At 39.3% G+C, this 16,527-nt stretch overlaps 1 protein-coding gene across 3 annotated transcripts in view; it reads left to right on the top strand.

Annotated features, from left to right (window-relative positions):
* The window catches only part of GAK (cyclin G associated kinase), a 67,100-nt gene extending 54,580 nt beyond the window's left edge, over positions 1-12,520 (top strand). For 2 of the 3 annotated variants that reach the window (XM_054652642.2, XM_077172196.1), the window contains 4 exons: positions 2,421-2,633; positions 4,012-4,160; positions 5,209-5,385; positions 6,973-12,520. In XM_054652642.2, the coding sequence (XP_054508617.2) occupies positions 2,421-2,633; positions 4,012-4,160; positions 5,209-5,385; positions 6,973-7,074 (641 nt within the window). In that variant the 3' untranslated portion in view covers positions 7,075-12,520. Of the gene's footprint in view, positions 1-2,420; positions 2,634-4,011; positions 4,161-5,208; positions 5,547-6,972 lie in introns of all 3 variants that reach the window. The other variant, XR_013180154.1, reaches the window with a different exon arrangement.
* Positions 12,521-16,527: the final 4,007 nt, after the last annotated feature.

The following is a 16,527-nucleotide window of genomic DNA, read 5'->3' as shown; positions in this document are numbered from 1 at the left end:
TTGAGGTATTTGATGAGAGCTGGTGAGTAGCAAGAAAAGATTGAATCTTCCAGATATTTTTAAACATCCAGAATAGTATTTCAGAAGATAACTACAGCTGTGATATAAGAACAGTAAAAGTAATTAATGCTTGACAATAGAGTTGAGATGGTAAGAGAAGCCAGGAGTTGCTGATTCAGTAACCGAACATGAGGTTTCTTACCTAGCATTGATTAATACTGTTCTTGAAGGATTTCAAATGAAAGCAGGATTGAATTAGTTAATTATTTTTAGTTCCAAAGTAGCAGGTAATTCAGTACTTTCCTTTGAATTCAGTCGACTTTCATAGCTCTGCTACTCACATCTACCATGTTTACGAGATAAGCACAAATCAAGGGCCATGCATTGCAAACCAGTACCAAAAACACTATAAATGCTTGCATTCAGTTTGCAGTGAAGGGCACAAGGAGTTCTGGAAGATAAGAAACATTGCAGAATAACTTTTGTTCCCAGGTGTTTTATTGGCCTGAAACTTGGGAATTTAGTCCTGTAGCACTCACAAATGAGCTGCAGTCCTCGCATTTCAGAACCCACACTGCCATAACAAATGTGACCAGCTGCCCAGACTACATGGAATGATTCAGAACAGCCTAGTGTCACTGAAATGAGCAAACCTGCTTTTCCCTTAGCTCATGGAGCTCATGGAGGTTTTACCCTGTTGCCTTGGCAGTTAGCACTGTGTATTGAATTGAGTGGAATTCTTGTAGAAACACCAGGTAGCATGCAGTGTTTGACTTCTTGATGTTGCTTGGGCATAAGCACTGCAAAATTCTGGTGTTGAAGCAGAACCAATGAGGCTACTTAGCAGTAAAAAATGTTTAAAATTTTCTAGTTTAATAATTCAGGTTAACACAGATTATTGAATGCACAGATAATGTGACAGTAAAAAAACTCAATTTATTCTTGCCTTGAAGATGTAGGTATAGCCCACACTGAATCAGATGAAAGAAATCAAACTAATTTTAGCAGGATTTGGGTCAATTCATTACTCTTTCAGTTAGCTTTCAATAGGAAAAATGACTGCATTAAGCAGTAGCCAGATGTCACTGTCCTAGTTAATGTTCCCAGGCTTGAAATGAATTTTCAAGGCATCACAAGAACTGGAATTCAGTTTTGGAATACAACTGGAATACCACATTCTGTTGTATTTTTCATAGGAGTTTTTTGGCTTCTGCTTACAAGACACTGTTCTGAAAGAAAATTTATGAGAGTGCAAGCTGCTTAAATATGAATGCTATATAAATCCCAAAAAATAGCAGCTAAAAGTAGTGAATACTGGTGTATTAGCATACTGGTAGGATACCAATAGTTTTCTGTGCTGGTTGGTGTTATCACACTCTCCTTTAGGAATGGTCTTCTATCAGAAAGTAGGAGTGTGGTGTTGAAAAGTTTTTGTGAGCCGTGAGGCATTGACTAGTCCTACAAGGAAGAATTTGTTTGCCTTGAAAACTGCAATAATAAACATAGAATGCTTTGAAAGAGTAGGTGAAAGAGATAATTTTTCAATATGCAGATTTGCTCTGACTAGTAACAATTTTTTTTTCTGTAAAATTTTCACAAATTGTCAATGACTGAAAACTGAGTTGACTGCAGCTGGGTGATTTAATGAAAAAGCAGTGCTAGATTTTACTGCGTGTTATATTACATTACTGGGTTTTATCAGGTGCGATATTTCAAGATATAGTATGGTATCCTATACATGGCCCTGGGGAGACATCCTCTTGTGCAAGTTAGAGGTCTGAGCAGCCACTTCCAAAGGGAGGCATCAGGAGAGCTGAAGTGTGAGGAGCCATTTTTGAAAGAGCGAATCAAGTTTGCATTGCTGTGTATACCCAGACAGGCTTGGCCTACGCCACAGGAGGCTGATTACAGGATCTCCTGCAGTGCTTTTCTTACTCATGTGCAATATATTCCCTGGTAATGCTTCTATAGAATAATGTTCTCCTCATCTTCTTTAAACAGTAGTGCAAGGAACCACTAGAGACTTTGAAAGCATTCATTGGAAAATCATCTCAGTCTGTTACCGTTTTTTGTAATTAGTTGTTTATTATGCACTGCATATTAGCAGAAGTGGGAAGCAGAACTACTGTCACAGCCATATTATCTCCTAGCCTGACACGTGCCTGACCCTTCAGATAAGGGTGCATGTTTTTGCTAAAACTGACATTTGAAACCTTGAGTTGTAAGAAAAGACTTTCAGTAAAGCCTCCAGCTCCTGCTATCCAAGTACTTCTTAATAAGACTCTTAACTTCATTTTACCCATGCTTTCCTGTTACACTGTGAGCTATGTGGTTATATGTCAAGACCAAACTGTCTTACTTGTATTAAACAGGTGACAGATACTTAACTGAACAACTAAGTGAGTATTTTTTTTTGTTAGGTTCATCCACTGGTGGACTCTTGGGTAGTGGATTTAGTCAGAAGACTGCTTCATCCCAGAAGCTAGGAAATCAGTGGCAGAAATCCTCCAAACCACAAACTACTTCATGGCAGTCCCAGACTAAGTCCAGCACAGCAGCTAAGCCCAACTACACAGTAAACTTCAGTGTTATTGGGGGACGAGAAGAAAGAGGAGTCAGAGCCCCAAGCTTTGGTAAGTTTTTTGAATGTGTATTACTTATAATGTCCCATGTGAAGTTAGTTGGGTGTGCTGTTACCTGCAGAAGCTCTTCTACCTTCATATTTTTCTTTACATTTAAGTTGTGTCTGGCAGAAAACAGAAAAACACTTGCCAAATCTGGTATCCTGCCTTTCCAAACCTATCCGAGTACATAACAGACAAGCTGATGATAGCAAAGGTATACACGAGTTTGGACATAAGGTCTCAAGGCTATAATTACTCACCCACATGGGAACTGGTTTAGTATCAGTGAGTTTAGAAAGGTAAATTTGGTTGATGGTTGATAATGTTGCTTCATGTTAGTGTGTTTGTGATACAAAGATAAAGGGATACACTGTTTTTCCTAGCTGAAGAAGAGTAGCTTGTCTTGAGAAAGACAAGGTAAAATTACTGATTTAAAATTCTTGTGTTTGAAAGAGACATGGGGACCAGACCAGTCCTTTAACGTGTTCCAACTGAGTAGGCAAACCTGGAGTTATAGGGTTAGGCTTAGGCTTGGCCTCTTCTGTAGGAGCTTTCTTGGAAAATTTTATTTTCTGGTGTATTGATATTAGGATTGTTCTTCCCTTAAACTGACGTATAAGTGAACAGCAGGTACTTTTTAAAGTTGGAATAATTCTGTTGGTCCATATCTGGAAAAAGGTGTCAGGATGCAGAGGCAGTGAGTGTAGGTTGTAGCACAGGAAAGTCTGTAGAACAAGGCAAAAAATCAATTGGCATGATGAAATGCTGAAACAGGTTGTTGTAATTACTCTCCCTTAAAAACAGATGGACTTCAGCTGGACATGGGCCTAACAAATGTACCTGGTTGTCCCTGCTTTGAGTAGTGGGGATTGGACTAAACAACATCCAGAGGCCTCTTCAGAGTTCTCTGAAATATGTTGGTTATGTAATGAATATTCATGTTGGTATTTTATCAGTTAATTATTCTGGATAAGTTTCAACATGCTTAGGTGTTCACTACGTGCTTTCAATGATACTGTTGAGTATATGGTTACTTGAAAAACTACTGCATAGCATTTGAAACTAAGTTACAATGGAAAAATGGAGTAATTTCCAAAATTGTAGATAGATGTGTGCTCCCTCAGATCTACTCCATTTTTCTAAAAAAGATGACATGCAAGTATTAGTCAGAGGTTACCATGTTAGGTTGTCTGCTCTGCTGGACTGAAAGTTTGTTAGAGATCCCTTTTATTTTTATCCTTCTTAGTTTTGTGGCTTTTGGTGTCACTGAAGGATATTTATCATGGCAGCGATAAGTGCCATCCAGGTGTATCTAAGGGCAATATATTTCCCCTGTTAATGTATTCCCAGTGAAACTTCTCATTTAATGTTTTTTCTCTTTTCATAGGTCAAAAGCCAAAAGTTTCAGAAAATGACTTTGAGGATCTCTTATCTAATCAAGGATTTTCAGCAAAATCTGATAGAAAGGGACCAAAGACAATTGCTGAGATGAGAAAACAAGAGATGTCTAAAGATATGGACCCCTTGAAACTCAAGGTTTGTTTAACAGTGATTTTAATTCAAGTGAAGATCTGATCTTATGCTTAGAACTGCTGATAACAGAGCAGAAGGATACAATGACCAACAGAGAAACTAAGGGCTCATGGTTTAGAAAATATGGATGTAGATGATAATACAAAAATATGCTTTAAAAATTATTGGTGTCTTCAGGTTGATCATGTACCTTCATTTTCTGATTAACAAATGCTGCTGCTGTCCTAAGAAATTACTAGAAGGTGCCGTTCCAGAGACAGGATGTATAACTAGTCTGGAATATGTTCCTTGTTGTTCAGATTTTTTTGACGCGTTAGTCATTGATAACTTCACATATTAGTACACTTCCAGATTTTTAGTCTTCATGGTGCTTCAGAAAAGTTTGTAAATCTGCTTTGAAGGAATTCTGAAATTTGTTTTCACAAAGTGTCCTTTCTGAAGAGAGATTGCATGGGTACATTTCAACAGAAATCACCACAAATGGAAATAAGTACAGATATTTAGTTACCATTGTCACTGGTGATAACACTGTATCCCTATGTTATGGCTTGAATATTTCTGTTAAAGTCTGAGCAACATTACTTCAGTTGACTTTGGGGACATCTCAAAGAGGACTTTTGTCTGTGCACTTCTGCAGGTTGCTTAAGTAAATGTGAATTATTACTAGACACAATCTTTTGTACAAACCTTGTACAATGGAAGTTTTAAAATATATATTTACACTTTTGTACAAATCAAATAATAATTTGTCTGTGGGCCCTGACAGGGATAAGATTAATATAATACCTAATTGTAACAGATGTTTTTAACCATTTCTCTTGCAATGACTGAATTTCTGCAGTAAACTAGTAACAATGAGCTATTCTCCAGTGATAGATGCAAAGTATCCCTTTTTGAGTTGCTAAGGCAGTTGAATTTGGGGAGTGAGTGCAGTAGGACAACTGCACTTGAGTCATGATTATATGGTATTGCAGAGAGTGAAGATTATGTCTCTAGAGGCTGAGAATACTTACAGTGCTGCATTCAGTTCTATGTATTCTGATTTTCCCAGATTCTTGAATGGATTGAAGGAAAGGAGAGAAACATCAGAGCATTAATATCCACTCTACATACAGTGCTTTGGGAAGGGGAAAATAAGTGGAAACCAGTCAGCATGGCAGATTTAGTAACTCCTGAACAAGTAAAGAAGTACTACAGGAAAGCAGTGCTTGTGGTTCATCCTGATAAGGTGAGTGTTTTCCTCTGATCTTCTTTATTATAGGAGGAATACAAACTGCTTTTACCGTACCATACAGGTTACTGGCAAATGCATTGCTTCACAATCAGCACCCTGGATGTTCTTCACTGTGCTTCCATTGTCTTCTGAATGTGGTGTCCTACTGCACTCAGGTAGTACAGAATTATTCTTGTTGTCCTGACACAGCACAGAATTCAACAGAGAAGGGTTAACAAATGAAAGATCCAGTGAGGGCTGTATTGAGCACCAGAGGGTTGTGACTGACAGATGGCAGATTTAATGCTGATTAGTGGAATCTGTTTCATTTCTGTGAGCTGCTACTTCAAGTCTTTTAGAACTTGAAGTAGCAGCTCACAGAAATGAAACAGATTCCATCTATGGAGACTCAGAGGCTGCCACAGCAAGACTGGTAGGAAAAACCTGCTGAACCATTTACTAAACCATTTACTAAACCATTTTTACTAAAAAAAGAAAACTTAGTAGAATAAACAAGTTATCAAATGAAAAATATGTAATGATTATTACATTGCATCTGTCTTTTTAAAAATACTTAATGCATCCCAATGTATCAAGGTAGCTTCTTGTTCTGAGCTCTTGTATTAGATAGAAAGAGAAGCACTGGATATACCTGGTTTGAATTTTCAGGTTTGCATTCTCTGGTGGTTTAGTGAGCAAGTCTAAATCCTATGTTGTCTTGTGTCCATAACAAACATGACAGTTTTTGGTTTTTTAGTTCCCCCTCTCCTTCAGAGTTCTTGGGTATGTGACTTCTTCCACCTTTGTGGTGGTTTTTTAGGTGTTATCTGTAAGGCCCTTAATGCATCAGTGTCAGAACACAGCTCTGTTTAAGGCATATTTATCTTCCTTGTTCTTTTATTTTACCACTTACCTGTTATGAGTTGCCAAAAGCTAAGCAGCAGGAGAAGGGGAAGAATACTGGAGGGGGCTCTGGGGCTTTTCTTTTTTATTGGAGAGAACCGTCTTTTGGGACTGGATGTTTATTAACCACAAGGGTTGGATTGTGTTGGCCCAGAGTCAGGGCAGCTGTGAAATGGGCAGGGAATCAGGAGTATCCTTGAGTATGGAAGCAAACACACAGGAAGAGCTATGCCAGTCATGCTGAGTCTTAGTGCCATTCACAACCAGCAACAGATTTTTCTCCAGGGAATTTCATTCAAAAGAAGTTGTCTTAAAGAGGATGCAGATTTTATCCCTGTAGACTACTGCAAGATCTTTCAGGAAGCAATTCCAAAAATGACTTAATTTTATAAGAAAATAATAGTACGTGAAACTATTTATGAAAAAAACAGCTTTGAAAATTGTTTTTAGCTACATTTTAATTACTTATGAATTGAACTGAAAGCTTGAAAGTAACATAAGGAAACCAAGGATTTGGATTAATTTAAAAAATACTCATGGCAAGCTTTTGACAAGGTTGGAGAGAGTTCTCTGTAAAATTATATTCACAGAGCAGTCTGTAGCTGCTGAATAAGACAGCAAATATAAAAGGATGGGATCTTTTTTAAAGACCTAATTTCTAATGCTTTTATGCTTATGGTGCATTCTCTTTGTTTCCAGGCCACAGGACAACCCTACGAGCAATATGCCAAAATGATCTTCATGGAATTGAATGATGCATGGTCAGAGTTTGAAAACCAGGGATCGAAGTCCCTTTTCTGAAACTTCACCTTTCACAGAACTGCTTCCAGGAACTGGAGCTGATCATTGTTATGACTTTATTGCGCCCAAGATTTATGAAGCGCTTTTCCACAATTTCAGCACAGTTTCTAGTTATGCACTTAAATGTGGGGATGTATTTTGTAAGATGTAGAGTACAAAGCATTACATAGATGCATTAAGAAAAAAGCTGCTGAAGAAATCACAGTCTGCTGAAGAAATCACAGGGAGTAAAGGTTTCTCTTCAGTTTTGTATAAGAAAAATAGAATTTGAATGAAGCTAAGTAATATGTGATAGGCTAGTATTAGTTATAAATCATTCCAACTTAAATGATCTTTGCTGTACCTCTACCGTCCAAAATTTGTCTGTTACTTTGAGTAGTTTTGTGATTCAATTTTGATATTTGGTGCCTGTTGCCTTCTTCAAAGTGCTTTAGTTAGCAGCAGTGAATTTGCTTGGCTTATCTCAAACCTAAGGGTGTATATTTTTTTCTGTATTTTATATAATCAATCTGATAATCATTCTGTAAATAATGTTTTCTGGTAATATCTGTGTTCTTTACAACAGAGTAACAGTTGTTTAGCCAAAAAGACAGCACATGTGAGAAAGTCAGACAGGGTTGTTCTTGATTTTTTTTTTCTTTTCACTTTTTTTTTTTTTTTTTTACTATATCATGAATCTAAAAAGAAATTTTGACTCTGAGCTCTGCATGTTCCTGCTGTTTTGTTTATTTATTGCAGTAGTCTGACCTGTGCTTATTTTCCTAGTTCTTTAAATGGTGTCTTTTGTTTCTGAATTCAGTGGAATGTTCCTTTCATTGCACTTCAAATACTCTGACAGAAATAATTTTACTCTGAAACTTGAAGCGTGAACACAAACCTTTTACTGTACTTTGATTTGTCTGAGTATTAAATCACTCTTTATCATCTGGTGAGCATTTAAAGTGCTTTAACAAACATTTTGTTGCATGTTTGAACTTGTGTATTTTTGAGATACGCATGGCATCAGTGCATGTGAAAACATGGTGTGTCTTGGTATACTGTTGATTTTCTGCTCACCTATTTCCATGCACTTCTTAGTGCAAGATGAGTAGAGACACAGCTTGGTAACAAAACTTACCATGTTTTCTCATTCCCTGTTCAGAAGGCACTTTTTCACTAGTGCTGGGGTGGATGATGCAAACAACCAATGACTGTTATACTCTGTGTAATAACAAAACGCAGTTTTCATATCAAGTTTGAAAATGTTGAAAATTAGCTATTAAATCTTCAGCAGCAGTCTCCTGAAACTGGACAGTTGGGCATTCAAGGGGATATTTTGATCACTTGCCTTTTTATACGTTTTGCATGCTTAACTGAGAGAGAAGCCGTATTATTAGCAGAGGTAACTGTTCAGCTGAGCAACATCTGAACAGGAAACATGAGATTCTAATGCCACCTGAAAGGTGCATTGGATGAGATTTTCCACTGCTGCACCAGCCCAAGAGCTGGTGGGTTAGAGACTGCTGAACACTTGCAATGTCTAGTCTCTAACTCTGATATAACACAGTTAATTATTAACCTCTGATCAAAGGTTTTGTTTGTGTATATTTGCATATATATTAAGCTGCTGTGATTTTTCTTTTTTTTTAAGGTGAAGCTAAGATCAGTTATGAATCAGGAAGGTTATATATTATTCATAGCTGCTGTTGTATTTCAGTTACTGCTTTGAAGCAGTCTTAAATCTCAGTAGATTTCTTTATAGATGTATGTAACTTGCTGTCTGACTTAAAGTAAGAGTTAATCTTTTTTCCTTCAGATACTTCATTAATTCCTTGTGTATGTGTTCTGCAACCATGGAAATTAAAGGCTTCTGCTGGTAGGATAGGTTTGTGGGAGACCTTTTTACAGTTCTAGGGCAAATGTTATCTAGGAATAGGTTTCAAAAGACAAACACAGATATATAATGACTTTGACTGTAGTGCTATATACAATTGAGAGATAAAGCATTTCTAAGGGGGCTGCTTAGAATAAGGAAGGACTGCTTTAAAAACCCATGTTCATTCAGCATGTATAGGCAACTTAATTTTAAGGCATACATTTTTAATTGCTCTTTTCTTGAAATATGTGTTTAAAAATTAAAACATGAAAGTTGGGAGGAAAATATCTTCCTCTGCTTTGTGTATTTGGTAGCATTTTCTGGATGATGTCTACATTACGCTTTTTAAAATTTCTCTACTCTTGCTTGCAAAATTTTCTTGGAACATCAGAGAAGAACCTTAGATGTGATTTTAAGTTAGCAGGGAAAACATGAGTGCAAGTATTTTACCTGGAACTGAAGATCTCTTGAAATTAGCTCTCTCTTTAAAAAATTATGGAAATTCAAGAAGTTAGGCTATGGATTCTTCCAAGAGCCATTACATAATTACTGAAACTTCAGTCAGGTTGACAGAGCTGCTCAGCTTATTTTATGGCTTAGTCAGCTCTAGTTCTGTGGGGGAACTGGCTGATTTATCTGCCCTGCTCCTTTCTACGTAATTCAATTTTGCTGCTAAGAATCTGGGAGAAGCTTGGTTTGGGAAACTGATAAATCTTGACAATGAAACTATTTTGGATGGGATGTTTCGATTTTGGTTTTATTTTTTGTAATTGTGCCATTTCTCTGTGTTACATACAAGAATGTGCAAACAGTGGGGATTTCATTAAGATTCTGTAAGCAAACTGTAATTTCGAAATTAAAAAAAGTTCAAGTGGTGAATATGAACATAATAAATGGAAGTTTTGTTTTCTGTGCAACACAAAGCAGCATGAGGACCACCTAAGGTGTTTCTTAGTGTAAGGCATATATATTCAGTACAAGAACCTGGGAAGAGAGAAGTTAAAGTATATTTCATATAAATATTATTGAGTATTAATGTTGCTTTTGTAGGAGATGGTAATTTGGAAGAAAAAAGTCCAGCAGTTCTATGAATTCATCTTAAAACAGTAATAAAGAATGGTAGACAATTTGGGAATTAGGGCTTTTCAACCTTTTGATTTGTACTTGGTCTTTGTCTGTCTGCTGTATGAGCTAGGAGTGCACTCAAATGAGAACACACATATTTCACTGTAGTTGTATTCTTAGTGTCCACAAATTGAAAAGCTTTTATAGAGCAGGCTTCAGAAAAAAATGATTAATCAGAGATTTAGCTGGATTCTCTCTTTGCTTAAAATCTTTATTTTCCATTCATGTTAATTGTTCATTGCACAGTTAAGTTTTGAAGTGTTGAAGCCACAACCTGAAAGCTGAACTTTATATCTGCTTCTGCTGCCTGTGAAGCTTGAAGGTGAGGTCACCAGGTGTTACCTGCAGGTTGATACTCTGCACACATGCATATGCTCCAAGGATATGCATGAGGCACTTGAGGTTCTCTTATGAAGCACCTCCTTGACTCTTGCAGCAAGTCATGGTGCCTGCTGCCCTGTGTTGGTTGTTCCTCTGTCTGGTAACAACACCTGACTAATGTCAAATATTGTTTGCAGCCTACCAGGGCTCACTATACAAAACTAAGTATGCTGAGATGGTTAGTGCAAGAAAAAGAAAACAGCACAAAATAGATTGAAGGAAGAGTAGAGAAAAACACCAGGGCTCTAAAGTACATCTGAAATTCTGAAATATTGTTTTCTAATTCTCTCTCCACTGACATATTGCTACCTACCTCTGCAACAGAGTAGGTGTAGACTAGTAGAGAGAACCTAGTTTGCAGCCTCCTTTCCATCCCTTTTAGAACACTGCTGACTGACTGTAACAAGTTAGAGTACCAAGTCCTTAGCTTCCCCCCACGCCCCGCAAAGTTTATATAAAGCAGATTTTAAAAATGTTTGGGCAGGTTTCCACTAGTTTTTTTTTAATTACAAATTACTTGTGTTACATTGCTGTTGGATCTGGAGTCCAGCAAAATAACTTTAAAAACAGAGATCTATGAAGGAGAATTGGTGTTAAGAGTGTGTGGCTGGAGTCTGCCTAATAGAAGCAAGTGATGTATTTTAAGTGGAGGAAATCAGTTGGTGTCTTCAACCTCAGGCTTGCCTTTTTGGTGTTTCCTTGTGCTGTTGGAGTTCCTTAGAAGCAGCAAAGAGTGTTTGTGGTTAGTTAGACATAAAGCCTGGAAGGAAAAGGTCCTCAGCATTGTTAGTTGGGTCAAGTTCTGCTATTTTGCTAATCAGTGGTAGCTTCTTCAGCAAGTACAGAACAGAAAACCTCCAAAAGTGCTGATGAAGTACATTTTCTTGGAACAGTGGCAGAGTCCTTGGTGTTGTACTTGTGAAGGTAATTAGTGCTCATGAAAAATGCCTCGTTTACCTCCATGTTCTTGGTAGTTCTGGACAATTCATCCCATTTTGTCTTGCCAAGCACAGAGCAACAGTTAGTTTGTGAAAGCTGTATGCACAAGGTCAATTTTTTGCACAAACCAAAGCAAAGGAGTTTGAGCATGACAGAAATCTCATCAGGCCTTTGGAGCTGCTGAGTTCTGTGCACCATTCCACTTCCCGAGGCCAGGCTGCAGTTTTCCCAGCAGTGACAGTGTGTTTGCATACTTGCTGGCCTCTGCACTCACTGCTGCTCGCAGAAGTGTTTTCAGGAATAACATAAATGTGGAAACCTTGTTGCTTCTTAGCTGTGTCCTTAATTGTCTAACAATTGCAATGTAACGGCTGCTTTGTAAATAAGTTCAAATTAATCTTGTATGACTCAGTTGACATTTTCTGTCAAGAACTTGCAGGTGATTGACCTGCGAAAGCTGTAAAAGGAATGTATCATTTCCCACCCTTTGAGTCTGTCCCTGGTGCAGAGCAGCTCTCGCACCCAGAAGCTTAATAATGAGGAGCTGAGCTCTGGTTCTGAACTTGATGAATCTTGCAATGCTTGCTTACTCTCTCTTTGGGTGAGCTTATTGTGGACTGCAGCTTAGACTGCATTAAGCTTCCAATATATGCTCCAAAAATATGAATTCAGTACTTTTTATGAAGGATACGTGTTGTCATAGAAGCTTTTATTACCAAAAGGGGATTAAGAGGCATCGTGGGAACTCCCAAAACTCTAGTGGAATGTACTGTATATTTGCAATGTAGATTTCTAGAAGTGATTGTCATCTCTCATAAGGTCTTGGCTTGCTCTGAGGTCCTTGTTGTATCTACCTGTAGTTGTGATTGTACTTTTAATACCTGTGTTTCTTTCTGATTTGGAGTGTGTGGAAGGACAGAACAGACACTCAGTTCCTGGTTTTGCCATCTTTCAGGAAATGCAATGTACTGTGTAATTTTGCTACTAGTGAAATGAAACTTATTCCTGTATGTATATAAGGTAAAATAGTCAAATTAAGCCTTGTTTAAAAGTAGATTTAATGTTTAGTACAATGTCCTGGAACAGAATATTTTGCTTTGAAATGTATTACAATTTAACCAGTGATCAATTAAAACAAACAAAATACCTTTGTCTATTTCCTTCTTTACCAAGAGAGAAATGGCCTGAACACCTGAAGTATTTCCACTGTGTCTTCCAGAACAGTATGCAAATGTTAGAGAAGTGGTTCTCGTTGTGTTCAGGTTGACTGAACGTGTTAGGAGCTGAGTGGCTCTTGAGAAGTGTCTCTTCTGTTGGAGAGGGTCGCTGCGCTGTGCCTGGGGTTTGGCAGCTGCATTTTCCAAGTGCAGTGTTGGGATGAGTGGGTTCTTGCACAGGAGCTGCTGCAGTGCTTTTCCATTGCCCAAGGGAAGCTCTGGCCTAAGTGTGTAGCAGTGATCAAAAGGGAAGAGAACAGGAGCACATGGACTGAGGCAGGAGAGGGGAATATGAGCAGCCTGTAGTGATGGTGGGGGGACACATCTGGTAATGAAGAACTGCAGATGGCGGGAATCTTAGGGAATGTGGCATGGCAAAAGGTGAGCTTCTGCTAGGAGCATACTGACAAGGTGCCCAGAAGCATCTTGACTCTACTCTGCAACAAGAATGGGCCAGCAGGATCTTTCATAGGTGGGAACAAGCCACTTGGTGACATTGAGAAAGTTTCTTTAAAAGTTAAAACCATAAAAGTACAGGAATACCATTGATGCTCCCCAAGGAGAAGGGTAAACTCTTAGGCAGAGGCCATTGCTACTGGATAATGTTTTTCATATTCTGCTTACTACTTTGAATAATCTGTTGTGTTTACAAGAATTTATGATAGATTACTCAGTGCCAAGATGCTTAAAGACCTTTCTCCTTGTATCACATACAAAACATGCTAGAACTTCTGCTGCTAATCAGTTTTTTCCGAACATGCAAAGTTGCTGAAAAATGTATTGATACTTACTTCTGGTCCTTCACCTCTGCAGCAAAGGAGGATAATGTTAGTCAAGTGCATCTTTCTATGCTGTATGCAAGGCTTCTGGCTACTCTGATGTGAGTTTAGAAAGACTTGAGTTGGGAGAACACAGCAAACAGAAATCCTGAAGAGTCAACCTACCAAGCATCAGTAATTACACCAGGTAAGCAGAATGCATTACAAAGAGTTAGCAGGGCCATAAATTCAATATCAAGCAAAGCACACAAAACAAAGTGAATGAGGATTAAAAGAAGGCAGCAGAAACGCTCTGTGTACTGCAGTGCACAGGGCAGCCTGTAGCAATCAAAGCCTTCCAAGTCTGCAATTGTAGACACCTGACCTGGGTACTGTAATGCTGGAGAGGATATGGTTTGCCCTGCCTCAGCACTGCCTCTCTTATGAGGTAAGAGAAAGACTTCTGGTAGATTTTTGGGCAAAACACTGAAAATGGGAAAATTAAGCATGTAGGTAGGTGAAGACTTGATCTAGAAGGATCCCTTCTAGTACAAACTTACAAGGAACTCCTCATCCTTAATTAGTAAAGCTGCTGGCTGTTCTCCTGGAGTGGCTTCAGCTCCTAGTCAAAGCTCTGGACATACACACAAAATAGTGGCTGTGAAATTTTCTGGGATAAAATGGTGCTGGCAGACCCAGCCATTATTAACTGGTGAACTGCAATGCTTGTTTCTTTGTGCATGGCTCTGGTGAGGAGCAGGACAGCACAACTGCAGGAGATGGGATTGTCAGTGCACTGCAGCCCTGACCGCATGCAATGTGTCCAGCATGCTTCTAACGTGCCAGAAGAAATGTGAAGAAAGCTCATCCAGCTTGCTCAGGAAGCTGATTTAAAGTACAAGCCTTGGTTTGCATAGCAGGGATGTTGCTGTGTGTGCTGTGAATCACTGAGTGTTCCATAAGGGTTGAGTTTGGTACTCCTGCTGGGTCTGCTCCTCTCCTGATCCCTGCTAGCCTAGTACTGTCTGTCTCATTATGAAATTCCAAAATACTGATGACAGCATTCCTAGAAGCTGTTAGAGAAAGAACAACACTTCTCTCTTCCTGACAGCTCCAAGATTTCATCTTTCTGGAGTTTCTAAAGCAATGGATTCACTAGACTTCATGTGGAAACTGGCTTCCAGCAAAGCAGAGCCAGAAACTGTTCTATAACTAGAAACCAGACCTGCAGCAGTTAGCTCTCCCTTTCTTGCTGCACACCTGCTCCATCCACATCCTAGTGGTGGCTCACCGTAGAGGCAGATGAGGTGCCAGGTTCTGTTCTAGGGATGTATGAACCACAAGAACTGGACTCCTACATGTTTTTTCAATGGATTGAATTAAGGCTGTTGAACCTACTGTATATTCTATCTCATTTCACACTGAGATATTTTTATATACTGTGGCTAAATTTGCCTCTCATGCCTTTACTGACTCATCATGGAACCAGGGATGAATGCAGAGTTTTTTTAATTTTCATTTTATTACCAATATTTGGGGTTTTTTCTCAGCTATCTTCACTATGGGAGCTGCCCTCCCTTTTTCTCCCCTCACTCACTTCTCCTCACTAGGCTTTTCTGCTGCTCCTACCACCATGAGCCTAACATCTATTAGACCTGGAAACTCCTCACCTGCTTCCGTGCACACACTGCAGCTGCTTCCCCACACGTGCAAGGTATGAGCCTCTGTCAGATCTCTATTTCTTTTTCCATGTGTGGGACTTCATGAAGACCACATCTCCTGTGGAGGGTTAAACTGCAATTGTTTACCATCTCCAGATATATAAAAGAATGTTTGTGGGTTTCTTATAAAATCTTTCCAGGAACTAATGCAAGGGGGAGAGGCAGAAGGGACATAATTCTCTGCCAGGTACCCCCTTGTGGTGGGTGGCAACTGCATTGCTCCCCTGAGTAAAATGCACCTGGTTTCATGTGGAATTATTTATCGCCAGTAATCATGTTTCTTTATTTTGATTGCCATCTGCTGGCAGAATGATGTGTTCATCACCATTTCACACTTGTGCCACATAGAGGTTTTTCATACTAAGCATTTTGAATGTGTTTGTGTAGTTTGTGCATATTGCAATGAAGAGCTGCTTTTGGATGTCTGAATTCACAGGCTGATAATGCCCGAGGCAGAGCTCGCAACCCATGAGAGCAGATGCTCCACTAAGTGGACAGAAGCAAGTAATCTATGCTGGAGAATGAGGAAGAGGAGATATGCACCACAGGAGTCTTGGAATTTCAGGTGGGGATGGACACACAGACTGGAAGCAGCGTAGGAGAGCAAGGGGCTGGGCAGTCAGCATCCAGGTAGATCCCAGGGCTGTGCCCTGCATGTGCTCAGCCTCTGGTGAGGAGGTGTGACCTCAGCACAGACACACAGTATTCAGAGTGCAGGTACTCAGACAGCTGCAGTGGGAGGAAGAAACCCAAAGATTCCAGACGGTGCAAACAGCTGTACTGTCCTAACACCTGCTCTGAGTACAGGAGGCTGTAAAATGAGGCTCTGACAGTTCAGCCCAGGCTGCTTCACGCGTGGGGAGGTTGTTGAGGTGACTGGGTGTGAGGTTACCAGGTGACTGCAAAGGGCACCTGCCTGCACGGCCCAGCACTAGACCAGGGTTAGCACCCTTAACAAGTGCTCTCATAGAAAGGCCCATCTCTCACCAGTGTTCCTGTGCCCCACCATGAACGCCACAAAATTCATCTGGTCAGCATCTTGAATACTCAAACTCAGCTCCTGAATCAAGTTCTGTCCTGGAATGTTTCCTGTCTGAAAAAAAATGTCCACAGGTTCAAAGGAAAATTTACATGCATTTATTAATCCCTGTGCAGGATGGTATAAAACTCAGCCCAAATGACAACAATTCAATAGGATTTAATACCAACAAGACCTCAAAAACAAAGTTTGAGTTTTACCTGGATGAATGACTGGAAACTGCATCTTTAATATGATCAAGCACCTTGTGTAATGTGTCTGCTTCAAATGAGAAAATATAAATGCTGTTCTTTAATTTCAGTGCTATGCAAATAGTATTAGAAGATTACTCCAGATGCTGGAAGATCAGAATCTGCTGCATTTGTCAGCAGATCTTTAGCACAGACTGGAATTCCTGTTGCTGTAACCCATGGTGGCA

The sequence above is a fragment of the Agelaius phoeniceus genome, chromosome Z, assembly GCF_051311805.1.
Source record: "Agelaius phoeniceus isolate bAgePho1 chromosome Z, bAgePho1.hap1, whole genome shotgun sequence".
NCBI classification, from domain to species: Eukaryota; Metazoa; Chordata; class Aves; order Passeriformes; family Icteridae; genus Agelaius; species Agelaius phoeniceus.
This window is presented reverse-complemented; position numbering and strand designations above follow the sequence as displayed.